The sequence below is a fragment of the Pelodiscus sinensis genome, chromosome 18 (assembly GCF_049634645.1).
Source record: "Pelodiscus sinensis isolate JC-2024 chromosome 18, ASM4963464v1, whole genome shotgun sequence".
NCBI classification, from domain to species: domain Eukaryota; kingdom Metazoa; phylum Chordata; order Testudines; family Trionychidae; genus Pelodiscus; species Pelodiscus sinensis.
The window spans coordinates 22,986,592-23,013,675 of NC_134728.1; the positions used below are offsets into that span (position 1 = coordinate 22,986,592).

The window sequence follows — 27,084 nt, forward strand, 5'->3', positions numbered from 1 at the left end:
AGAGCAGCTGGGGCGCTGCCGATTGGTCCTGCAGCGCCGCTCTGGGCACTACTGGACCAACCCGGCAGCACCCCAGCTGCTCTGCCCCAGGTCCTGATTCAGCCGCTGCTGGTCAGTTTCATCAGTGGCTGAATCAGGACGCCTGGGGCAGAGCAGCTGGGGTGCTGCTGGGTTGGTCCAGTAGCGCCGAGGAGCGGTGCTACTGGAGCAAACCAGCAGCACCCCAGCTCCCCAAGTCAGCCGCTGCTGAAACTGACCAGCGCTGACTACAGGAAGCCCGAGGCAGAGTTGCTCTGCCCCAGGCTTCCTGGAATCAGCGCTGATCAGTTTCAGCAGCAGCTGACTTGGGGAAGCTTGGGGTTCTTAAGTTGAATCTGTATGTAAGTCAGAACTGGCGGTCAGTTTCAGCAGCGGCTGAATCTGGACGCCAGTTCCGACTTACATACAGATTCAACTTAAGAACAAACCTACAGTCCCTATCTTGTACGTAACCCGGGGACTGCCTGTATGTTGGGTATCTGCATAGTATGTTTTACGTATTGCCTGTACCGCACACAGGGCTGATGGTGTGGTCATAAAAATAACTGTTATAACTATATACAAACTTGGCCAGTGACACCTGAGAATGGTGGATTTGGAATCAGAATTAACAAAAACATTTGTTATTTATTTCTTGTGTTTTGGGGAAAATTTGCAAACCAGCATCTAAAATCTGAATAGTCACTTGTTTGCATATGCCAAATTTGCATATGCAAAGATAGCAGTTAGATGTGCAAATATCCATTTACGTGCACTAATGTGAATTTCGGTAGGTGTAAAAGCTATAGGCTCGGCTTGAGAGGGAATACCTCAGTATCACACCAATGTATGATTTCACACTGTGGTTAAAACATTATTGGCTGTTGTCCCTTCAATATAAACTTTGACCTGGGCTGTTTACACCATTTCCTTTAGACCAAGATTTGAAAAACTGAAGTGGGCATGGACATGGAAATTAAGGCTATTCTGAGTTTTCTGAATTAATACTGACAAGAAGTTTGGAAAGCTATTCAACCTTGTGCTTGAGGACCAAGGCCAATCTCTAACCATGGGCGAGCAGGATGAGATGTGACATTGGAAACAGATCATCCCATACCCATGTCTATGGTGGTCTTTAAACCTTCTTCTGAAGCATCCAGTGCTGGCCACTGTCACTAGATAGGACACTGGACTGGGTGGACTTTGGGGCTGATCCAGTCTAGCAATTCCTGTGTTATAACCTTGAATGTTTAACTGGAAAATCCTGTCTCTGCCGAAGTCAAGGATTTTTTGCAATTGATTTCATTAAGTTGAGATTTCATCTTTGCTGTTACCCATGGTGGCTGGTACCTACTGTATTCTATTTCTAATTTCACTGATTTGGAATAATATGTACAAGTGGAATGTACCAAGACCACAAATGCAAAAAGGTCACCTATTGAAGGATGCATGTTAGCCAATGTTGGACAAACTTTGGGGGTACATCAAAGGAGCTACTTAAGACTGGTGATTACCCATAGGAGCTGGCTGGATTCCACTAGAACTGTGCTATTCAAAGGTTACTTTAAATGAGTTATGTCTAAATGATCTCACAATCCAGAACTCTGGTAATCACTGACATTTAAAGAGATTTTCCTCCCCTGTCAGAAAGAAAAAATGGCTGGTGTTCTGAGAGAAAGAACCTTGCTTTAATCCATTGCGTAGGAAGAAAAAAATTGAATCAAAGAAACCCTTTTCTTCCTTCCTTCATTCCACAGGTTTTGGTGACTGTGGAGCTGGAGATGTTGTGGCATTCATGTCAAAATGAACCGTTTTTTCCATTTGGCAGGATTTTTATAGACACAGAATTTAACACTTCCTGGGCAAAGAGTTCTTATAAAGAAAGGGTGTTTTGTTTTACTCCACCAGCAAGAAATATTCCTTCTCCCTCACGTCTCCCCTTTGTCTCACACTAAACAGAAGACTGCTAATTACAGAAATATCTTCTTTCATGTCCCTGCCACTTCTCGTGAAGGGCTGAAATCAGCAGAATTAGGAGCAATAGCGAGAAAGCCTCGAAGGAGAGCTTGAGATCTGAGAGTGAAAAGGAAACATGCTAGAGACCAGGATCGGATCCAAACTCCATTGATGCTGAGTTTGTCTCATCTATTCCAATGGGAGTTTGTCTCAGCCACCAATGGTGTGCAGTTTGACATGCAGATAGTCAGCGCTCGAGATCAGGCACCACTGCTTTTATTTTTTGTCTTTGTGGTGCTAGCACCATGGGGCCCTGTTCTTTGAGTGGTGTTCCTTAGTGATGCCATAATCCAAAGACTAAAAATAATTAATAATAATTTCCATTGACTAGATTGGGCTTTAGAACAGATTCCTAGTTACGGGAGGGGAAAACAGACTTGCAGGGCCACTAGGTAAGGTGGGGGGTTTGCACTCTCAGAAGGGGCGGGTCCTCAGAAAGAAGGGGGCAGGGCTAGGAGTAGTCAGCCCTCCGCACTGCCTGTGCCACACTGATCCCCCATCCCCCAAGCATGTGGTGCAGTGTGGCACTCCAGCAGCGATTGGAAGCTGCAGCCAGGAACCCAGGGCCTTTTTAAATCTTCAGGCCCTGGGCAGCTGCCTGCTTTGCCCCCCGTCAGCAGGTCTGTTCCTAGTAATAGTCTCTCGAGCTCTCAGCTGCCATAGGGCAGCACTTAAACAAATGCATATGGAACTGACCACTCAGAAGACGTACCCCAGAAATTCCGGAGACACAAACCTAGGCCAGGGTGGCAGTGACCGGAAGATGCTCTGACCCGGCGGCTGCTTAGCGACCTGTCTGAAATGGCTTGGCAAGTCTCCATCATCGGGTTCCTCGGGAGACAGGAAGCAGAATTGCCTCTTCCTCTGGGGCTCATGTTGACAGAGTAGAGCAGAGCTATGAAGTGAAGGGGCCTTGAGTGCCCTCTGTCGCCTTAGGGGCACAGTCCCAGGGGAAGCTGGTTCTGCTGCAGCTGCTGAAGTTTTACATGCGTTGGAGACACATTTTCCAGAACTGATGCTGGCACCTTTCACCAGCAGCTCTTCGCTTTGTGGAAGAAGGGCCAAATTCAGCTCTGGGGTGAACAGATCAACTCCACTGACCTCCTCATCTGGCACCAGGCCCCGAGCCTCCCTGGCAATCCCGCAGAGCTAAGATAAACAGTGTCCTAGCTACACAATGCCATGTCTCAAGCTGGCCCAAGCTGATTGCTGGCCCATAAAGTCATTAGACAAATGGACAGAGAGAAAGAGAAAAAATCTTCAGCCCCTATTGAGTATTATTATGCAGCAAGTTGCTATGTGTCAGCGTTTAAACCATTGGTGCACATCTCGTCTGAGACAACGCTGTTAGCCCAGTGATTTATCTCCTCTCTTTCTCTCCCTCCATGGTCATTAACTGAGAATTCATTGGAGTTGCTGCTGAATTCATTGAATGCGTGTGCATTTTGGCTCTCTGTGAGGTCCGCCCTGCAGATACGGTATGCTTTGGCAGACAGGACAGTCTAGGCTGTAGGATATTACGCCTGGCAGGGACACAAAACCCTACCAGTTCCTGGAATTTCGATTGTCTCGCAGAGTGCTGATTAAGCAGCACTTTCAATACACACCCAAAAACCCTGTAACTGTCTGTGTGCGTTGGATTCTTTCACTGTTAGCTCCTCACTGTATGGCAGTGGGAAGCACCTCTGGGATACTCGGTCCCACTCATTCATCCTGTCAAATGCTAACCTGAGAGACACAGAACTATTTTCTCCAATGCAAAAGTCTGCATTTCACAGCATTTCTCTTTAAAGAAAACAATAATAACCCTTCCCCCCCCCACACACACACACTGGATCAATATCTTCTCTTTAGCCTAAAGCTACTTAAAAGTACTAGAGTGTCTGCTTCTGCCAGTCTGCCCAGTCCATGTCACCAACTCACCCAATTCACGCCTTCAGTCTGTTCACTTCGTGCCTCATGGTAGCTCAGGGGTGGGCAAAATATGGCCCGGGAGTGGGAGCTGGCCTACCAAGCCTTTCAGCCCAGTCCATGCCTGCCCCATTGAACCCACAGGCAAGGGGGCAGCCCCAGAGCTCAGAGCAGCTGGTGGCTCCATCTTCCTCTTTATGCCGGGGGGGGGGGGGGCGGAGGGGGAAGCTTTGTGTGCTGTCCCCACCCCCAGCACAATCTTTCAGCTCCCATTGGCTGGTTCTCATTGGCTGCCCCTACCCCCAGAACAATCTCTCAGTCCCCATTGACTGGTTCCAGTCAGTGGGAGCTTAGAGATTGTGCTGGGGGCGGGGGCAGTGCATGAAGCCTCACCCTTGCCTAGGTAAGTGCCTCCCAGCCAGAGCCTACGTCCCACCTACCCCCTTCTGCACCCCAGCTCCCTGCCCCAAGTCACCATCCAAATCCTGGTGCACACTCTTCCCCCAGGTCACAACTCCCTCCCAGATCCTGCACCTCCGCCGACACCCCCTCCCCCACACCAGAATCCTCTACTGCACACAAACACCCTCCCAGACCCTGCACCCCAGTCTCCTGCCCAAAGTCACAACTACCTTCTTCACCCCAACTCCCTCTCAGATCCCACACCCTCTCCTGCATCCCAGGACCCTGCCCTGCGCTCCCTTCTGCACCCAACCTCCGTCCTAGACTCCACAGCCTTTCCATAGAAATGTGCAGCCCTTGACCACTTACACAAATTTTGGAGTGGCCCTCCCCCACCAAATATTGCCTGCCCCTGCTATAGCGCATGAAATTAATAGGCAGCAGGTTTAAAGCAAATAAACAGATGTATTTCTTCACACAATGCACAGTCAACCTGTGGGACTCCTTGCCAAGACTATAACGTGGCTCAAAAAAGAGCTAGATAAGTTCATGGAGGATCGGTTCCCAGGCAGGGATGTCATCGCTGATTCTGGGAGGGCTCAGATCACTGTATTTTGCAGGGTGCTTTGACCTTGTCTAGCGTCTGGTTGCATCAGTGATATCTGACCCAAAACCCAACATGTGCAGAATGAAACTGCCCTCGTCTTTCATTCTGAGATGCAGCCCATCCAAGACAACAGGTCCCAGCATCAACTCAGACTACGTGGGTGGGATCAAGATGGAGTAGTGCATGCTGGGAAATGTGGGCTACAAGGGCCACATCTTTCATGGAGAAGTCTAGGATGGTTGTGAGGTGCATTTTAAAGCTCTGTGGGTCACAAGCTGCACGTCGGCTACCCCTGCCTTATTAAAAAGCCTGCGTTATCACCCATTACTTGGAGGCATATGATATTGCACAGCCTTCGGGATCAACTGGCAGGGGCTGGAGACAGTCCCCTTAGATGACCCGCTACAGTAGGATTCACTTCTGCTGGCTCTATGGCATCACTGGAAGGGCACCAGCCAGCTTTTTGTGTGTGCCTTTGCCTAAATGGGTTCCTGGAGCCTCTGCCCCAGTATGTGCCTGCAACAGTTCTCTTTTCAAGTGATTGTGACTCTGGTTGGAGAAAGGAGAGGACATGGCTCCTCCAATGAGATTTTGAGGATTGCTAATTTATGTAATGCACCCCCAGTATCAGTGTTCCCTCTAATTTTTTCCATCCATGCGTGGAATAAATTTTGTTATGTGCACCCCCAGTAGAAACACATACTGCCAGCTGTAGCCAGATGTGGGCACTCTGCTAATCAGCTGGTTGGCATTTGAATCACTCCTGGGTGCTGCCCAAGTGCACAGCTTACAGGGAACATGCCCAGGTATTTAGGATGATTGGGCACCTAAGAAATGCTTGGTGGTGTCATGGAATCACTGAAGTTAGGGCTGAAGAAGCATTTTTCTTAGTGTATGTGCAATGTGGCAGCTGGCCAGGATTCATCACCCAATTTGGTCTTCTGGGTACTGAGCGGGATTGGGAGTTGAATGCTGATCCATGCCCCCCATCCTCCCGCCCGGAAGCACTTTTGGGACCCTGTCCTAGGACACAGTATGTTCTGACTTGCATGCCTGAGTCCAGTCTTCAGTTTCTCAAGCAACAGAGCTTCTATGGATCCCACAGTGAAGCCATTTCCCCCTGCACGGAATAGGTCAAATTTTCAATCCCAACTTCTGTTTTGCATCTCCAGGTATGCATGTGCCGCTGCAAATCTGGGCACTCTCGCCTGTCCTGTTGTGTGCACAGGTCTATAAGTGTGCACCCGTCACAGCTGTACAAATGCCACGGTTATGCAATAAAACAGGTGGCATGGGGCCCATTCAACTCTGTGAGCAGAGCTGCTTGAACATGGAGTCCCCCTACCTGCAGTGTGTTCTGCACTATCAGAACTGTTACTGTTCGCTCTGCTATGGGAAAGCACATGTGATGCTCTGATTTATACTGTGGCCTCATCTAACTGAGATGAAGGGAGGGAGATCTAACCCTTTGCTAAGCTGCTCTGGATGAGCATCATGGTTCTGCAGAAAAAGCTCCTTTCTCTTCCACTTGGACACCAGGCTTGGGCTATTGTCACTGGCATGGATTAGATTCCACCCTACTTCCAATGTATAATACACCCTGATTAGAACAGAAGGGGTGGTTGCTCTGAACACAAGTGTGGCCAGAGAACAGCCCTGGAAAGTTGCTCTCTAGCATGGCCATGTCTCTTCTAAGGAGGGGGATTTGTCAAGGTGGCAGATCGGGAGGCCCATTTGCTCAATTCAAGACGGAGGTTGGAACTCATGGTCTCTTCTGGGCACCCTTCCACAGGCATGGAGACAGCAGGCTGCGTTCTGCTCTATTTCACACTAGTTAGGGGGAGCCCTCTGATTCCCAGAGAGCTGTCAACAGGGCCAAGTCTCCAGGGCAAAATATGTGTCTGCCTCACTCCTTTCAAAATTAAAGCAAATTTACTATCAAGGTCCTTTGAAGGGAGAAAAAGTTTCTGGAAATGTCTATTATAGGATGTCTCATAAGCACAATGCAGGGGTCCCATAGGCATATTGCAGCTAAAGAGAAGCTGTGTTTGACTCTGATAAAACAGGCTCCGGTATACTAATTTTATACTGTTTTCAGCCTTACAGAGTTCATAACACTCACAACAAGCAGAGAACTCGGCAGAGCTGGGCAGTGTGTACACAGGGAAAAGGCCATAAATTGCCTTGCAGAGCGCTTTTCTTGCTGTAGGACATTCCCTGGAGGAAGAGTTAAGATGCAGATTTTGCGTCAGATGCTATCAAAGGCTCCGAGGACTTGGCTAGGTTAAATCTCTCTGCCACATGTGCCTGAGCAGGTTGTTTGCAAAGGTCAATCTCCCAGTCTCTTGCAGCAGCAGCTAACATTTCTCAGCTGCTCTTGGCTCAGTCCTCAAGGTATGTTGTCTGGGAAATGTCCTCTCAGCTTCTTTGGGAAATGTCTTTCGCTGATGTTAGAAGGTGCATCTACTAAAAAAAGAGAGAGAGGGGCTTTTGTTTTGTTTTTTAAATCTTGGTTGGAAGTGGTTGATTTTGCTTCCCCCAAGAAAAAGGTTATTTGAGATTTCTTACTGATCCTTTTAGAACTTGCTGTTTGTTTCTTTATTGGAGTAAGATTTCAGGTTTTGGGGGGATTTGCTAAACATACTGAAAGCCTGTGAAATCAGAGAGGCTGTAACCTTAAGCTAAGTCACATCATGTTATTAATTACCCGGGGTTGTGAAAAGTGAAAAAATGTGAGCAAGTTCTTGCACTCAGATTAAAAAAGAACCACCAAAAGATTTCACAGCTGGTGCCAGGGAGTTTGCTCTTATGTATCAGCAGGAATTCCAGCTTATGAAAGATACCTTCTTTTTTTAAAACGTATTTTGCTTGTGGAAAAGCATCCGTCAGTGTTTTGTTTTGTTTTTTTAGTCTGGAAAGAATTATTTCCATGATTTTCGTGTGAAATAAAAAAATAAACGGTGCCTCTATTGTTTCCTTTTACAGATACACCATCCGCAGGAAGATTTGCATTATTTAGATTTGCATTATTTTTTTTTCATTTCTTTTTGTTTTGTTTCATTTGAAAGTAGGCACATTGCAAAACAATAAACAAAACAACAACAGCAACTTACAATGACCCTATTGCACATGCACCTGTATTTCATCAGCTTGGTCTTCTGGATTATACCGAAATCAAGCTCTTTTATACTGTCCAATGCCACTGAGCTATTGTATCCCTCCAGCAGCCCTCAGGCTGGTTTAGTGTCTGCCCTCGGGGTGCCGAGGAGTCGCCGAAAGCGATACATCTCTCCGTGGGACATGAGTGCTCTTTTGGACTACCACAACCAAGTACGGGCACAGGTCTCTCCGCCAGCTGCCAACATGGAGTACATGGTAAGTTTTTGCCATTCTTGCTGCAGGGAGAAGGAATGATGGTGGGGCTTAGGGCAAGGGCATCCTCTGAGTTGAAGTGGGTGGAAAGGAAGAACTGCCTTGCTGCAGAATAGAGCCCTGCTGGACGGGCAGTGCCCATTACATCAGATGCCAGGCTCAGGCACTGGCAATGTTATTAGTGTGAACTGTTGATTCTTGGCAACAAGCTATGTGCTAGTGTAACCGCCACCATGGTGATTTGAACCTGGGACTTCTGAAGCTGAGTATAGGAGCCTCTACCCTCTGAGCTAAAAGTCAGCTGGCTCCCAGCCTGTGCTGTAGAGGTCTCTTGGGCTTAGCTGTTGCTATGGTCTAGGTGCCACTGCATTGGTCAGTGAACCACACTTGGTGTATGGGTTACACTAGCCCAGTACCATGCAGCATCACAGCCTTAGTCCCAGGGCACTACCTGACCAAAGTCAAACATGGCACAGTCAAGGGGCGTAACCCCCCAACCAGATGCAGGGAGTGGAGAGGGCATACGGAAGTTAACAATAAGCCCACACGGTTACTCAGCAATGCTCAGTGCTAGTTAGACTTGCTCGGTTTTCTATGATTATTCCTTGTGATCAGCACGGTTTCTGGGAGGGACCTGGATGAGGAAAGGAAAGGGGAAATCTTAAGCTTGCCTGCCATATGTTACGCCTCGCCCAGGCAGTGCCCATCAGTTCTGTACAGTGTGTGCCAGCATTATACCCCAGCACCTCTGCTTCCATTTGTTAATAGAAGTTCCAGCTCTTGGTATATTTCACCTTCTGGTCGACAGGCAATTTTTTCACACATTTACCATTTAACTCACTGATACTGATCTGAGGCAGCTGTATGTGTGACTTGGCTTAAAGCTGATTTATATCAGTTCAGGCTGCAAGGGACAAATCACACCAACCCAAGCCAGGTTCATGCAGAGTCATGCCAGGTTCACATCCTCCTTTTAGTTAAACCAGGGCAACCTCTGGGTTTAGACAAACCCTGATGAGGCAGCTCTTGCTACCCTGCTGCAGACTCTGGGCGGAGGGAAAGGGGGGTTTAGATCTGCAGACAGGGAGGGACGCACTGCATATAGAGCCTATTTCACAAAGGAAAAAGTGAGGAGCTAAGGGCAGGGGGAACTCTAGGTGCATGGCTGAGCTCTGCATCAACTGGCATCATGCAGCTCGCAGGCAACCTTTCTGAGCTCTTTGTTCATGATAATTGTAGCAGTTGCTTTTTGCTGTCAGCAGAGAAGAGGTGAGGAGAGGAAAAGCTGCCACCTTATATTGCCTTTCCCAGCTAGCAGCTCTGAGAGCAGCAGTTGGGGAGGGGAGATGGTGAGTGCAAAGAAGGTAACTGATATTTCACAGCATCTTCCAGGAAGCCCGGGCTTGCTTTCCTTGGGCAATTCTTGATTCCCTGTTGGCTCACTCGGTTGCCAGTGCTAACCACCGAGTGTTGGTTTTGTGTCTTACACATGTGTCCTGTAGGAACTATACAACCGGGATAAAAACCAGCCCAAGTCCTGATCCAACACCCATGGGAGTCTGTCCAGTGGGAATTTGCCCAGTGACTGCATCAGGCTTCGGAGCAGGCCCTTGGCGTTCCACCTCGCTCTGCCTTACCTGCTCTGACAGCTACTCTGTAGGGAAAGTGCCAAGCTCTAGGTTCCATTCCAGGCTCTGGGACTCTGCTTGAAAAATCATCAACTGACAGAAGAGAGACCTCCCTATGGGCCTGATTCTGCAGAGCTCTGAGCACCTTTTAACTCAAGGGCCTCAGGGCCTCCCATGACCAGGCCCATGCTGGGCAAAACCAAACATCATCTGCTACAAACCAGGCACAGTCATGTCCCCCTAAATCTACCCAAAGCCACTTTTGCCCGTGCTGCCCAAACAAAGCTGCCTGCTGGGGTTATCTGCCCTGCGTGGAAATGTACCATCTTCTCCCCCCAGGTCTGGTAAAGCAATCGCTGGTCATTTCTACTGTGAATGTTTGCATGCTAACAGCATGCTTGGTGCTGTACATATTCAGAAGAAGACCTGGCCACAGCTTCCAGGTGCTTGCAGTTGAATTCACACACTGTGCATACAGATCTGACCCAGCCAGCGATGCCCAGAGATAACTGCAGGCCTAATTTGCAAGGAGGTTGAAGCACCTCCTGCTCCCTTTGACATCAGCACTTCTGAGAGGTAGGCTCCATTTTCTGGAGGTGCAAGGGGGGGTCCGAGGTATGGAGTTAAAAGGCATCGCACACCCTGCTCCAGAGCTAGAGCTCCCTGCTGTACGTATATAACAGCATCCATCATTTAAACACCACTATCCCAGCTCCTTGGTTATTGTAACTGCTTAGAGCAGCTGTTTCCTTTACCCAGTCTTTAAAACTTCCTCACCCACCCTGAGCTGCTTGGGAGACAGCCCCAGTTGTGCCTGGCAGAGAAAAGGAAAATCACTGATCTGATTTTGGAAGCTGTCCGTTGAGGCCAAGTGCATGCGAAGCACAGACATACCAGCAAGTGTGATCCAACCTGAGCACCCCACAAACAGAACTATTGTGTATCCCTTATGTAGCAACATCGAGAAGCCACCCATAATGGACCCTTTTGGTGGAGCCAACTCATGCCCTTTACTGACTGGCAGTGAGAGCTGACCCGTGTGTCTCACCCACTTAACGGTACCCAGAACTAACCCCTGGTTGCCCCCACCCAGTGAAATCCGGAATTGGTTTATTGGGAACCTGTTGGCCAGTGGTGGCCAAAATTGCCTCATTCTTTCGCCTCTGCCCTGTGTTCCTGACAGTAATTCTGAGCTGCCTGAGAACAGTGGGTGATACAGAAAACTTCCTCTGCTGTCTGCCACAAGGGACAAGCTCACTGTTTTCTGCCAATCCCATCCTTTCCCCCTGAGGGGTTGGCTTCCCTGCTTCCAGGTAGCAGGCCCCATGTGCCATGACCTGTAAGCCCTCTACACTGGGCCCTGGATTTTCAGCTGACCACACATGTTATGGAAGCAATGGCAGGAAATGAAGCTGGAACCATTGCTTCCGCCTGCGTTGCAGAGAACTTTGCAGAGCAGAGAGGAGAGCAGGAGTTCTGCTGTTCAAATCTCCGAGTCTCTGTTTGGAGCACACCTAGCGAATGGCCAGGCATAGCACTGCAAGGCGGAGGGGCCTTTCATGGGATTGTTGCCTCTGAATTAGTGAAAGGTTCATAGCGGTATCAGAAATTAGATGAGTTTCCCTTGGTCCAAACTAGAGATCTGAGATGTATTGGGCTGTAGCATGGCCTCTCTTGGACAGCTGGACAAGGCATTAGAAAACGGCCTGTTACCCGCACACATTCCTTTATCCCTTCCACACTGTAGGGACATACACCTTTATCCAGTTCCTAGGGCTCAAGGTGCAACCCTATTAATTTATACACCCACCCTTACCCAATTCCTAGGGCTCAGGGTGTAACAACCCATGGGTTGGCAGGATCTTTAGCCACTTGAAAGAGCCTCACACAGTAATATCCTTATACTGTATTTATTGACAAATCCCAAACAAGCAGAATACACATGCTAAGCACACAGTGTCATGCTCACCAATCCTGACACAGGTAGGGAGACTTCCTCTGTTGGACAGGCAATATCAGTCTCTCTGGTCTTAGGCTGTGTCTCAGAGGTGAGTTCTTCTTTCCAGGTCTTCTCCCTCCTCCTGGTCCTCTTTCAGCCTCCTCTTCCTTCTGTTACTCCTGATGATCTTCTTCTCTTCTCCTTCTTGAACCCCAGCTTATATAATGAAACCTGAGTCTTGCTTAGCTATACCTTAACCAATTATTTTAGTATAATTTTACTAACCAATCATAACAAAATTACCTAACCAATCATACCCCACCACCTTAATTGATTTACACCTAGCAAAATTAATTATCCAGCAGACAGAAACAGTTACAAACCAGACAGAGACCACACAGTCAAACAATAGGAAAGTGTAGTGACAATGATCATAGGATGAGGACTCCACAACATCCTCTATTGATAAGCAGTTTCTTGCCAGACAGAATGGTGTGACTTAAGTTTTCTTTACCCATCTTGTGATCTGTTCCTTTATCTGGTGACAGTGGGGGAGCTATCAGGGAAAAGTCCCTCCTCACAACCTGGTGTGACACTTTGTAATACAATTTAGATGGAACTGTGAGTATGGGTATGTCTACACTACCCCGCTACTTCGAACTAGGAGGGTAATGTAGGCATACCGCACTTGCAAATGAAGCCCGGGATTTGAATTTCCCGGGCTTCATTTGCATAAGCGGGGAGCCGCCATTTTTAAAACCCTGCTGGTTCGAACCCCGTGCAGCGCGGCTACACGGGGCTCGAACTAGGTAGTTCGGCCTAGGCTTCCTAGTGGAACGAGGTGTACCGGTAGTTCGGAATAGGAAGCCTAGTCCAAACTACCTAGTTCGAGCCCCGTGTAGCCGCGCTGCACGGGGTTCGAACCAGCGGGGTTTTAAAAATGGCGGCTCCCCGCTTATGCAAATGAAGCCCGGGAAATTCAAATCCCGGGCTTCATTTGCAAGTGCGGTATGCCTACATTACCCTCCTAGTTCGAACTAGGAGGGTAGTGTAGACATACCCTTTGTGACTCCAGGCCTTACAGTAATGGCTGCTACTCTTCAGTCTGGCTGCAGAAGGTGGCTTTGGTTCAGGCCTAGCACAGACCTTCCAACATGGCTACAGAAAGGCCATACAGCCGCTCCCCAACTTATGGCCACCTCCACTAACGACCAAACGCACTTACGACCAAAGTGGTCGTAAATGCGGATCCGAGTTACGAATGGCGATCCGCGCTTACAAACAGCGCGGTCGCCATGTAACTCTATGGGATCCGAGTTACGAACAGTTTGAGTTACAGACCAAGTCTTGGTCCGTAACTCGTTCGTAACTCGGAGAGCGGCCATACTGTTACAGGCCTATAGGGCAGAACCCATGAGAAGGACCGGATGAGCAACGCACCAGCTGACTGGAGTCTCTGCGTGTGTCTACACTGCAGTGTAAGACCAGAGTTTGTGCAACCTGAGGTAGCCCCTTCTGGTTTTGTTCACCAAGTTCTTAAACATCTACACTTCCTGGTAACCCCTGGTTAGGACTTGTTGAATCCTGGGTCCCAAATGGAATGCTAGTGTCTACTCTGATTTATGTGAGCCCAAAATAAGGCCATTCTGGCCCTTTGCTCATGGTGTAACGTGGGAAAACTTGATTGTCCAAGAGACAAAGAAAGTCGGCCAGTTGGACTGTGGAATACTTTTGGCAGGCTCCCAGAGCATCTGCCAAGTACAGCTGCATCTTCACTGTACAGCAATAAGGCTTGAACTCTGGGTCCTGCCTTGCCTAAAGCTCAGAGCCTCCACCCCCATGGTGTCTGGGGACCCTAGGTCAGTGTGATTTGTGTGTACAGGGAAGGGGGTTAGGCTAGCATCTGAGTTTGAACCTGGCCTTACATTGTAATGTAGACACATCCCACAACTCTCTGACCAGCTGGTTTTGAGAAAACCTTTGTCCTTTGGTTTTGCTCAAATTTGAACATCGGGCAGTGTTTGCTGAGAAATACCCCACACCAGGCCCATTATATAGAAAGACAGGTGAAAGGCCACTGCTCTTCTCCGAATGAGTGTGATCACAAGTGGGAATGGTGTAGGAAGTGCCCTGCATAATACAGGGACCTAAAGGTCTTTCCTGGACCAGCTTTCTTGGATTCTAAGGTGGCTCTCCTGAATATACATCATGGTTAAATGCTTCCCTTTGATTCTGCAGGGGATGAGTCACTCATTCCTGCGCTGGCTTGTAGCCTCGTGACATATATTGTCGGCCTATTTTTTTCCTCACCCAGGTGTGGGATGAGAGACTAGCCAAGTCTGCTGAAGCCTGGGCCGCACAGTGCATATGGGACCATGGGCCACCACAGCTGATGAAATACATTGGCCAGAACCTCTCCATCTACTCTGGCAGGTGAGTGATCATGCACGCAGCATCACATGTGGTCAAAGTCCTCGTTCTTTGCAGACACCGGGAGAACTGGGGAGTCTGAGTAGAACCCTGCCTGGAACAAAATTTGAGCTTGTTCGACGGAGGTCAGTACTAGCAGCTTCATTCCTGGGTGCCTGATGGTGACCCCTAGTTCATGCTCAGAAGCTCCTGGCTCCCCTGTGAACAAAATGAAAGCAAGCAACAGGACTTTGGGGGGGGGGGTGCTGCTCAAGTGGGCAAGGGGCAAGCCCAAGACCGACAAAATGATTCTGGGCCAGGTTCATTGTTGGTCTGAGGATGTGGTTCAACAGGCTTATCACCTGAGGCTTCATCTACACTGCTGGTTTTGCTGGCAGTGAGTATGCAAATGAGGTGCAGATTAGCATATCACCATATCTCATTTGCATAATTTATGCACGCTGTTTTTGTGCAAAGGTTTTTGTGGAAATAAAAGTAGTGTAAAAAAAAGTCCGCACTATTTTTTTCCACAAAAACCCTGTGCATAAATTATGTAAATGAGGCACTGTGATATGCTAATCCATACCTCATTTGCATACTCAGGCCAGAAAAAATGGCAGTGTAGACATAGCCTGGTGGGCCACTGTTATATTTACCTGCATCTCCACAGGTAGGAGCTGAACCCCTAGCACTTGTTTGCATTGGTGTGACTCTGAGTCCCAGCTCAGAGCAGGGGAGGGCAATAAGATGGCGGCAGTTCACCAGGGTTCCTAGAATCATAGAATCCTAGGGCTGGAAGAGCCCTTAAGAGGTCATCGAATCCAGCCCTCTGCCCAAAGCAGGGCTAATCCCAACTAAACCATCCCAGCCAGGGCTTTGTCAAGCCGAGACTTAAAAACCTCTAGGGATGAAGATTCCACCACCTCCCCAGGGAACCCATCCCAGTGCTTCACCACCCACCTAGTGAAATAATTTTTCCTAATATCCAACCTGGACCTCTCCCACTGCAACTTGAGGCCATTGCTCCTTGTTCTATCATCCGTCACTACTGAGAACAGCCTCTTTGGAACATCCTCTCCATCCCCCATCCATCCTCTTTGGAACATCCCTTCAGAAAGTTGAAGACTGCTATCAAATCCCCCCTCCTTCTTCTCTTTTGCAGATTAAATAAGCCCAAATCCCTCAGCCTCTCCTCATAGGTCATGTGCTCCAGCCCCCTAATCATTTTGGTCGCCCTCCGCTGGACCCTCTCCAATGCATCCACATCCTTTCCATAGTGAGGGCCCAGAACAGGACACAATACTCCAGATGTGGCCTCACCAGTGCTGAATAAAGGGGAATAATCACTTCTCTGGATCTGCTGGAAATGTTCCTTCTAATGCACCATAATATGCCATTAGTCTTCTTGGCTACAAGGGCACACTGTTGACTCATATCCAGCTTCTCATCCACTGTAATCCCAAGGTCTTTTTCTGCCAAACTGCTACTTAGCCTGTCAGCCCCCAGTTTGTAACAGTGCTTGGGATTCTTGGGATTCTTGGGATTCTGGAATTCTGCCACTGCTTTATTTACCTGCGCTTCTGCAGATATGGGTACTTGCAGCTCCTGTTGGCTGTGGATCACCGTTCCCAGCCAAAGGAAGCTGCAGGAAGTGGCATGGATGGGGACACCATTTCTCATAGTTCCAATTGGCTGGGAACAGTGATCTGCAGCCAAGAAGAGCAGCAAGCACCCTTCCCTGTGGAGGCGCAGGTAAATATAGCAGCGGCAGCCCGCCAGGGACTAAGCCTGTTGAACCACATCTGGCCAACAGGCCAATTGTTGCCCATCACTGGCTTAGAGAAAAGGCTCCATATTTGTTTGGGGAGGAGCGTGACTTACCATGGAATGAACGATGAAGGGCATGTCTCAGCTTGCTCTGCAGCGCTTGAGCTGCTCAGCTTTCAGTAGCAGGAACTGACAATTAATATGCAGAGAAACTCACTGGCACAGACCCGTGTTCCTGCTGGCCTTCGTGAAGAGATTTGTATCTAGAGTCACTGCAGGATGCCATTGGACTATGGGAGCAGGGGATGGGCCATGAAGGAGAAAAGTTCTCGTTCAAAAACACAGCACTTTGGACAAGTTAGCTAACGCGGCAAGAAAAGGAGACGAAGCTATCTGAGGCTACATCTAGACTGCAAGCCTCTTTTGAAAAAGAACGTCTAGACTACAACCAGTACTTTTGAAAAAGCAAGCTGCTTTTTCGAAAAAGAGCACCCAGGCAGTCTGGATGCTCTCTTTCGAAAAAGCAAGTTTGCATTACAGAGCGCCTTTTTTCAAAAGAGCACTTTCGAAAAAAGGCGTTCTGCCTCGTAAAATGAGGTTTTCCGCAGTCGAAAAAACTGCCATGCTGTTTCAATTTACTCTCAAAAGAACACGGCAGCAGTCTAGATGCAGAGGAAGTTTTTTTCAAAAAAAGGCCCCTTTTTTAAAAAAAAACCTGTAGTCTAGACACACCCTGAGAGAAATGAATCAAGATTTGAGTTGGATCACTTGGGATGTTTTCTCCTTCCTGGAAAAAGTCTCCCTTTTTCTTGCACTGACAACACACAGGGGCTTTAATGGGATAAGAATGCAGCCAGAGAGGGCCAGATTTTTGGAGTCTCTGTTGTACATGCCCCAGGTATTCACGCTCACAGCTCACAATGCAGGAGAGCAACATTATGCTGCCCCAGAGTCCTTAACACCTGGAGAGACCCAGGGGAAACTTTGACTCACATTTCATTTTCATACCCCTCTTGCTCTGTTCCCCATTTTGCTCATTATGGCACAAACAGGTTTCCTCCACTCTCTGATATCCCTTCTCAGCTGCCTGGGAACTCAGTTCCACTCTCGGTCCTGAGGGAGCCAGACGGGCACCTGCTCCAACACAGCTGAGGCAAAGTTCCTCTCTAGGAAACAGAGATATGAAGGCGCCTTGGGGCAAGTCTCTGCCAGGCCTGGTCTGGCCAGGTTCCTCTGGGTTTGCTTCTTATCCCTGGATATCATGGAGGAATAATGGGAATAATGTGTGTGATCTTCCACAGGTACCGGTCAGTCGTGGATCTAGTGAAATCCTGGTATTACGAGAAGCAGCATTACTCCTTCCCCTACCCTCGTGAATGCAATCCCAGGTGCCCCTCCAAATGCAGTGGTTCTGTCTGCAGCCATTACACCCAGGTACGAAGCCAGAGTTGCTTGCGGCAGGACGGCGCTCTTGTTAAGTATTCTGACAAGCCCAAACCAGGAGCCAGATCAGTGAGGGGCAACCTAGGATAGTGAGCGGGCACATGAATGGCCCTCCTTCATCTCTCAGCAGGCTGCAAGACTGTTGTAACCAAGAGGGTCTCCCGGGATAGGGTAGCTTTGCTAAGGGTATGTCTACACTACCCCGCTAGTTCGAACTAGCGGGGTAATGTATGCATACCGCACTTGCTAATGAAGCCCGGGATTTGAATTTCCCGGGCTTCATTAGCATAAGCGGGGAGCCGCCATTTTTAAATCCCCGCTGCTTCGAACCCCGTGCAGCGCGGCTACATGGGGCTCGAACTAGGTAGTTCGGAATAGGGTGCCTATTCCGAACTACCTAGTTTGAGCCCCGTGTAGCCGCGCTGCACGGGGTTCGAAGCAGCGGGGATTTAAAAATGGCGGCTCCCCGCTTATGCTAATGAAGCCCGGGAAATTCAAATCCCGGGCTTCATTAGCAAGTGCGGTATGCATACATTACCCCGCTAGTTCGAACTAGCGGGGTAGTGTAGACATACCCTAACTGAGCTTGAGCACCTAGACTTGGTGGGTTGTGACGATCAAACTGTAGCAGTGCTTTGATTGGCCGCAGAGGGCTCTCATAGTCAATATTGTGTACAACCTGCTTGCAGCTCACTTCACGTGCCCTTACTTCATGTGCGTGTCACTTTTGTAACGCTGGTAGGAAAAAAAACGAGGTGGACGAAAACCAGCAGAAGCTGGCAACCTTGTGCATGGGCAACGGTAAACAAAACGTGCCTGGATCAGAATGCTTTCCCAGGGTCAGAGAGGGGGAAGTTCTGTGCTGTTCTTTTTCCTGTTGGTGGGACAGAATGCCCTGCCACCCAGTGCTTGTCCAGCACCCGGCATAGTGGGATCCTGGCCTATGAGGAGGGCTCCTTATAGCGACGGCAACAAAACTCACAAATAAGAATCATTCTAAATGTGGAAACTCAGGGGATACAGACTTTTCCGGGGGGTCAGAGGAGAAGATGCAAAACTTCTCCTGAGTCTGATGCAGAGGCACAAGCTGACAAAAATGCACTGCAATTTAGCAAAAAATCCCAGCAGGCTTCCCAAGAAGCCAGCCCTTCTGACAGGCCCAGGGTTGTGTCTTGTGGCAGAGGATGGGAGGCCTGGGGGAGGCAGACCCAGGCACTGAGCCCTCGGTAGCGCACCTGGATTGGGACTCAGTACACATCAGGGGCATTATCTTGCTACCTTAGGAGGCGAGTTATATAGGACCATGGTGCCCCTGCTCCAGCAATGTTTGGGCTTATATTTTCAGGCCCCACACTTTGGGGAGGCCCTGTGCTTCAGGGGAATATGGGGTCCAGGGTGGCCTGGTGGTTAGGGGAACTGGGGGCTGGCAGCAGCCTGCCCCACTCCACCCTGCCCACACCCACTCCACCCTTTCTCCAAGCCCTGCCCCCACCATTCTGGCTCCCAACCCTCCCCCAAGCAATACTGGGCTGGGGGCAGGTCACTTACTGCTGCCCATGCCAGGTCCCCTCTAACCCTGATGGCCACCGTGGACTCCGCATCCCACTGAAGCCTGGGGCCCCCAAAGCACAAAGCCAGGGTGGTTGTCCTCATCCATCCTATGGATGGGTTGGCTCTGCTTGGACCCTTCTTGGGCACCACCAGAAACTATACAATCTTGACACCCATGCTTGCCACTGCAGCTCCTTAGGGCAATGAGCCATCCCACTTAAAGACCCCAGCAGCGAGGCCCTTGATCTGTCCCTTGCCAACATTCATTGTAAACAAGCACATTAAGAAGCACCACCCAAACACGAGCTCTTTTCCTAGCAGCAGTAGCTGCATTTTCCATCGCTCCCTCTGCAGGGGGAGGGGAGCAATGTTTTCTGTTGTGGCTGAGCTAGTGGAAGGTGGATGAATGATTCTGGGAGGCTGTATGACTTAAAGCACAGAGATGAGGCCAAAGGAAGGCAGGAGTTAGCATTCCTGATTAGGAATGTAATAGTGTAGTCGATTAACCGATAAGAAAAGCTTATAGATTAATGCTATAGACTATACGCATTCCCCCCATCCCTTGCCAGTAAATGTTTTAGCAGGCAGGTTCAGTCCTGGCTTGCACTGGGTCCAGGAGCTACCCCTGCTGCGGCTCTCCATTTAAAGGCAGCCCCGCTCAGTTCCAGCTCGCACCAGGTCCAGGAGTTCAGACCCAGCTCTGGACATGGGGCTGTTGCCACCCCACGCTGCTGCCTCTGTATCAGAGGCAGCAGTGCAGCATGACAGGCAGCCAGTCCACAAGGGGAGTTGGTTTTTAAACTGGCTTCCCTCATGGCACCCTGCGCTGCTGCCTCTGATATAGAGGCAACAGCCTGGAGTGTCAGAGGACTCCCTGGGAGTGGGGCCAAAGCGTACCAGCTGCTGGCCCTGCCCCCAGGGACTATAGAATAGTCAAGTAACAGAATTAATAAGGTTAATTGACTATTCAATTAACCGATACTTAACTTCCCTATTCCTGATAGGCTGCCGGCCCTCGGCAGTATCCATCGTCTTGGGATACCTTGTAGAGCACTTGCCAGCACAGAAAGGCAGCTATTCACAGAGCTGTACACTCAGAGCTGCTGCCCTGTAGCACACACACTGCTTTTCAGTGGATCCGTTTGCTTACATCAAAGAGCTGCGGGGAGGTTTCTCTCCACGTTCTGGAGCACAGCTGCAAGATTTTGGCCAATGGGCACGAATTCTTCTCCTTTATTCAAAATTGCTAAATACGGGGGGAAGCCCTTTCCTACCTTGCTAATCATAAATTAGCTTTTTCATAACAGAGCGGCTATTTAGTGTACAGAAATGTCTGGCTGCTCATTAAATACGGCCCCTTCATCCCCCAGGGCAATCCAGGAGGAGTGCCGCCAGCACAAACTTTTACTTTCCGTGGTTTGTGGCAAAGCATTTCTACCCTTTAATTAACAGTGTACTGCCTGGCTCCACTGCTCTGCTTGGCCCCCGGCAATGCCCCTGCCGGTATTTACACGGGTGTCTGCCGCTTACATAGACTGCATCCCCTTTCCTCCTGTCTGAGAGCTTCAATGCGGCTTAGTCCCACGGCTGCTGTTATTGTTGTGACCTTGTACTGTCTGGAGCAGGGGCTTTAGGGAATCAGGGAGTGAACGAGAGACGTAACAACTGCTTTCGTGAAGAGTTCTGCTCAGTGATCTGAACAAGTTGGATAGTCTGCCTGGGTCTGACCGGTGCACAACAACATGCTCCCACAAGGCTCTCCCCGCAGGGTGCATGTTCGAAAGGGCTGAGGGGGTAGGTACAATCCCAGGATGTGGGCCTTACCGAGTCCTTGCGCCTCTGTTTGGGCTGGACCTGTAAACAAGGGAGTAAATACTCCAGTTTGAACAGCTCATTTCAACCTAAGGCCTGACAAGGCAGGTATCAATTTTGCAGGCATAAATTGTGCCTCAGAAGGGAAGTTACTTTGCTGGAAGATTGGTTCTGCCATCAGTCAGCAAAGCTCAAAGCCGACTCAGCAACAGGCACCCGCTCAGTCAATCAGGTGGGGGTGTGTTTAGAGTTTGGGTGTATTTATCTGGAAAGAGAGTTGTCTGAATAGAAGAAACAGAGGCCCATTTGCCTCTGCTTGGCAGGCTCTAGGGTTCTTCACCCTGATTCTTCTGCTTTGATGTAGGCCACCCCGTCCTTATAGCTACTGTTTGACTGTCTCTGATGCAGATGGTGTGGGCCTCCTCCAACAGAATCGGCTGTGCCATCAACACCTGCACTAACATGAAAGTGTGGGGCAGCACATGGCGGCAGGCAGTGTACTTAGTGTGCAACTACGCCATCAAGTAAGTGAGCTAAGGCAGCCATTCTGAAACGGTGGGTCGGGACCCCAAAAGCAGGTCTCAACCCCCTTTGAATGGGCTCACCGAAGTTGGTGGAGACTTGCTGGGGCCCAGGGCTGAAGCCAAAGGCCAAGGGCTTCGGACGTGGGTGGCAGGACTCAGGCCTGAAGCCTAAGCCCTCCCCCTCTCCACTTGGAGCAGCAGGGCTTAGGTGGGTTCAGGCTTCAGTCCCCTCTCCTGGGGTCACGCAGGGATTGTTGTTGTCAGATCCAGGTGGCTGCCTTTCCGCTCCCAACACACCCACCTGATTTTGCTGTTTACGGAATGATCTTGACCAATGGGCCAAGTTCCATCTCAGCCTGCTCTTGGTTTGCCTGAGGGACTCCTGACAGAAGGGGAGGCATAATGGAAGCTGCGAACTCCCTCAGCCTTACCTGCACGCTCACACCCACAGCGCCCTACTGCATTTGGGACAGTCTGGCTCGGGAGCAATGGAGTTGAACCAGCCCAAGCAGGAAACAGCGTAACTCATGCCCTGTTGCTCTCAGCCTTTGCTCAGTCGGGCTCTCCTTTGGTGCGTGGATAGCCCTAGAGGGGTTTTCTTTTGCCTCCAAGGGGCTTAGCAAGCACAGTGCATATAGAGTTCCTCTGGGGGAGGCCAGAGCTGCAAGCATTGGCCAGGACTCAGAACTCTCTTGCTGATCAGACTCAAGTAATTCTTCCCCTACACAGCTGCGGCTCCCTAGGCCCCTGGGGGTGGCTGAATATGAGCCATGCTACACTAGTATGCTGCTGGATAGAGGAGGTATCATAGCAATTTGAGCACGAGTTAGGGTGCATCCACACTACAGAGCTTAACTTGAAATAAGCTATGCAAATTGAGCTATATCAATTGCGTATCTTATTTCGAAATAGCTTATTTTGAAATAGGAAGCGTCTACACGGCACTTATTTTGAAATAGAGCACCCTTCTTCCCACTTCCTTTGTTCCTTGTACAATGAGGGTTACAGGAGTCAGAGTAAGAAGTCCTCCAGCTTGACAGTATTTCAACAGCATTTCGAAATAACTGCCTGCTGTGTAGACATGGACTCCGTTATTTCGAAATAATGTTGCTGTGTAGACGTTCTTAGACATGTGTGTCCAGCTTCACCTGACACCAGTGATCCAGGGTTTAAACACCTTCACTCCCTCATGTCTGTAAGTAGGTGCACACTCACACTGTTGCATGTGCAACCCACACACCTTCTGGGGTGATTCACGGTCCCGTAGAGTGGCACTTAGACCACTTACAGAGAAAGAAAGAATGAGCGTGCTCTACAGCCTTAGCTGAGAGGCAGCTGGCTTTTAGCTGAACTGGTGGAGGCTCGTGCACTAAGCCCCAGAGGTCCCAGGTTCAGTTCTGCCTGTTGGCGTATCACATGCATGCAGGTACACACACAAAGAGGCATGCCCACCAGATAGCATTCTCACAGGGCATTGTGATGCTTGCTTATGACCAGGGCTTGGAGAGCCCTGCTCGCCAGCCGCGCTGTCCAGCATTCTGCACATGCAGAGATCGCCCGAACCCAGCTCTTCCGGGATATAATCTACTCGCCACAGGCAAGAAGATTACATAGATTGTCAAGCCCTGCTTATGACTCTTATTACAGAGACAGCCAAGACACTGCATCGTTCAGGCTTTAGTCCTTCCTCGTCCTCTCCTATCAAGCACTCTCGGAAAAGGGAATTTCTAGACATTACTCTACAGATAAGCATCCGATCAAATTATAGTGCCCCCAGCTGGGAAACTATCCTCAAAAGCACTGTTTACAGTCACTGGTTTTGTTGCACAGACTAGGGGCATAGCCTTAGGCTACGTCTACACTGCAGGTTTCTTGCGCAAGAAGGTTTTTGCGGAAGAGATCTTCTGCAAAACTTCTTGCACAACAGCGCATCCACACTACAAAAGTGCATCGCAAAAGCAATGCACTTTTGTGCAAGGGAGAGTCCAGACTGCATGAACGCTCTCTCAAAAGAAAGCTCTGATTGCTATTCACAGAATAGCCACAAAAGCACCTGTGCTTTTGTTGATTGGCTCTTTTTGTGCAAAAAACCCCTGTTGCCTGTCTACAAACACCTTTTTGCACAAGCACTCTTGCGCAAAAAGGAGTTATTCCTTGTAGAAAGGGGAATACCTACACCACAAAAAACCCTCTATTTTTTTGATTTACTGTAAATTTACTTGCGTAAAAATGCGCTTGAGGTATGGATGCTCCACAGGTTTTTGCACAAAAACGGCCAGTTTTGCACAAAAACCCTGTCATGTAGACATAACCTTAATGGGTAGTTCTAGACTTCTTTTGCTTCCAAAGTACAGACCTCTCCCACGTGAAGCAAAGAAATCTCTCTGGGCTGGAACAGTGTTACAGTGCATCATTAGCGCACGTCTAAACAGCAGGGCTAAAGTTGAATTAAGCTACGCCACTTCAGCAATGTCAATTGAATAGCTTAAGTCAAAATAGCTTAATTCGGCTTTTGGCTCGGTCTATACAGCAGTAAGTCAAAGGAAGAGCACTCTTCCTTCGGCTTCCCTTACTCCTTGTAAAATGAGGGTTACAGGAGTCGGAGTAAGAAGTCCTCCCGCGCGACTTCAAAATAAGGGCTTGTAGTGTAGACACGCACTATCTTCTTTCAAAATAATATCAGTTATTCTGAAATAGCGCTGCTGTGTAGACGTACCTTTAGGCTATGTCTACACTGGCGTGATCTTGTGCCAGGGCTATGCAAATGAGGCTAAGCGTGGAATATCTCCGAGCCTCATTTGCATATATAATGAGCCACCATTTTGCGGAAGAGGCTCTTGCGCAAGAAAGAGCTGGCTACACTGCCCCTTCTTGCGCAAGAAAAACCCTCTTGCACAATGCCGCTATGCTGATTATTTTTGGGAATAGCGGCATTGCGCAAGAGGGTTTTTCTTGCGTAAGAAGGGGCAGTGTAGACAGCTCCTTCTTGCGCAAGAGCCTCTTCTGCAAAATGGCGGCTCATTATATATGCAAACGAGGCTCGGCGTTATTCCACGCTTAGCCTCATTTGCATAGCTCTGGCGCAAGTTCACGCCAGTGTAGACATAGCCATAGTGTGCAGGGTTAGAGGGCAACTGGATCAGCAACTTTTGAACAGGTGTGAGTCTATGCAGTAGGGGACAGTGTGGTACACACACGTTTCAGGTGCACCCAAAGCATGCTGCCGCTCATATGCCATGCCTTCCTTTCCAGGGGCAACTGGATAGGAGAAGCTCCTTACAAGGTGGGGAGACCGTGCTCTGCCTGCCCACCCAGGTATGGAGGCCTCTGCAGCAACAACATGTGCTTCGCGGGACTCCAATCCAACAAAGTGAGCGGGCTCTGAGCCTCGGAGAGCTCTTCCCGGCAGTTGGAGAAGTAGAGCTGCAGCTGGCGACAGGAGAGCGAGGGAAATGCTATGGACAATGTTGTGCAAACTAGGGGAATTATTTATAACAGTGACATTCCAGGCTGCTTCTCCCCAAGCTGCATTTAGGAAGCTTTAGTCAGGAATGGCTCTCAAGAGCTGGCAGCATCTTCCTGTCATTATTCTCTGCTCTCCCAGCTATAGCCTGCTCCCCGAGTGCTGTATAGGGACTGACTGTGCTGTCACCCTGTCTCTGTTGCCCAGCTCCCGAGGGAACGTGTGTGGCGGTTCTCCTATGAGGGTGTTGCAGGTAGGGGGGTATTGCAGGAGCAGTCACACTGAGATGCCTGTCTTGTTCCCAGCTCTAAGGTTCCCCTCACTTGCCTCCTGCTCACATGTAAGGCAGCTGATCGTTGTCAGTAGTGCTCAGACTTTCCTCTCATCACCCACGGCCCTGCCAGGGCTGAGCAGGCAGGGAGGTGACACCCCATACGGGCCCACGACCTTCCTTGTCAGTGGCTCCACATGCATCCCCCCCCCCCAGCGACTCGCCTCTTTGGCAGAACCCTACAATAAACGTCTCTTGGGACCAAGATGCTTGTGCCTGTCTTTGCTGGTGGCCCATTCCCGGGAACATGCCCTGGCAACACAGAGGCCTCGTCGTCCTCTTTGGAGCTAGACTCCACTTGTCATAGTACAGATGGTGCTGGCAGAGGGTCTCCTGCCAGACACATGAGGGGCACCCAGCCACCAACCTGCTTTTGCAACCCCTCACCAGCTCCATTTCCAAGGGTGGCTCTTGCAGCAGCCTGGTGGAGATGCCTGGTACTGAGCTCCACCTTGTGGGGGAAGGAAGGCATTGCAGTGAGGTTGACTCAGAAGTGCATCAAAAGGATCTTTCCTAAGGCTATGTCCAGACTGCAGCCTTTTGCCCGCAGAGTATGCTAATGAAGCGCTCATTAGCATTTGTCACGCTGTCATTTGCATATTCTCTGCGGAGGCTTTTTGTGCAAAAACAAGCAGTGTAGATGGGTTCGTTTTGCACAAAAATCCCTTTTGCACAAGAACCTTATTCCTCCCAAAATGAGGATTTTAGGTTCTTGCGCAAAAGGGTTTTTTGGTCAAAAATGGACCGATCTACACTGCTTGGTTTTGGGCAAAAAGCCTCATCAGAAAATATGCAAATGACATCACGACAAATGCTAATGAGCACTTCATTAGCATACTCTCTGCCGACAAAAGGCTGCAGTTCAGACGTAGCCTGAGTCTGTTGTTTTTGGCTAGAGACAGATGGGAGAGTGGACAAGGCACCGCTCTGCTGGGAAGAAGAGCTGCTTGCAAGCCCTGCAAGCGCCCGCAGAGCAGGCATCGTTTCTTCCTGGCTAGCGTAACTCCCCGTGTCCTGACAATGAACTTCACTGAAACCAAAGGCTCAAATGCATGAACTGCCAATTTGCTTGTTTGGTTGGGTGAGGAGGGCTCTTTTCTCCAGGCAGGACTCCCGCACAACAGCATGTGTGCTAGGAGGGGCTGCAAGCACTTGGGGGGCAGGATTGGAATTCAAAACGACCTCAACAAATCGAAGAATCAGTCTGAAATCAACAAGGTAAAAGTCGATACAGACACGCGCAAAGTACTTTGGTTAGGAAGGACAAAAAATCAGCTTCTCTAGAAACTGGGGGATAACTGGCCAGGCAGTAGCGCTGCTGAAAAGGGTGTGGATCATACATTGAATCTGAGCCACCATGTTACAAAAAAGACAAATCATTCTGGGGGTGTATTAATAGGCATGTCGTATGCAAGTCATGGAAGGTCATTTTCCCTCTCTACTCAGTATTGGTGAGTTCTTCGCTGGCGCAGGATGTCCAGTTCTGGGTGCTGCACTTTAGGAAAGATGGGGACAAACTGGAAAGAGTCCTGAGGAGAGCAACAACAGTGATCAAAGAGTTTAGAAAACCTGACCTTTGAGGAAAAGTTAAAAATTGGGCATGTTTAGTCCTGAAAGCTACTCAGACTAAGTGGGGACTTGATAACCCTCTGGGTGTTCAGGGCTGTTATAAAGAGGGCTGTGATCAATTGATCTCCATGTCTGCTGACCGTAAGACAAGAAATTAGGAGCTTTAGCTGCAGCAAGGGAGATTTACATTAGATATTAGGAAAAGTTTTCTAACTATTGGGGTTATGTGAGCTCTGAAAAATAGGCTTTCAAGGGAGATTGTGGACTCCCCATCTTTAGAGTTTTTTAAGGTGGGTAAACAAACTCATGTTGGGGATGATCT

The 27,084-nt window shown here is 49.3% G+C and overlaps 1 protein-coding gene across 1 annotated transcript; it reads left to right on the forward strand.

Annotated features, from left to right (window-relative positions):
- Window positions 1-7,948: 7,948 nt before the first annotated feature.
- R3HDML (R3H domain containing like) lies at window positions 7,949-25,341 on the forward strand. The gene is made up of 5 exons (XM_006132236.4): window positions 7,949-8,329; window positions 14,208-14,326; window positions 17,371-17,503; window positions 21,284-21,399; window positions 24,652-25,341. The coding sequence occupies exons 1-5, from the start codon at window positions 8,069-8,071 to the stop codon at window positions 24,782-24,784; spliced, it is 762 nt and encodes a 253-aa protein (XP_006132298.2). The 5' UTR covers window positions 7,949-8,068; the 3' UTR covers window positions 24,785-25,341.
- The last annotated feature ends 1,743 nt before the right edge of the window (window positions 25,342-27,084 follow it).

Bases quoted from the DNA above. Each gene is read 5' to 3' on its own strand.
- R3HDML (XM_006132236.4), top strand. From the start codon at position 8,069: ATGACCCTATTGCACATGCACCTGTATTTCATCAGCTTGGTCTTCTGG. The intron at 8,330-14,207 runs GTAAGTTTTTGC...TTCCTCACCCAG, and splicing joins CTGCCAACATGGAGTACATG to GTGTGGGATGAGAGACTAGC. The intron at 17,504-21,283 runs GTACGAAGCCAG...TCTCTGATGCAG, and splicing joins TCTGCAGCCATTACACCCAG to ATGGTGTGGGCCTCCTCCAA.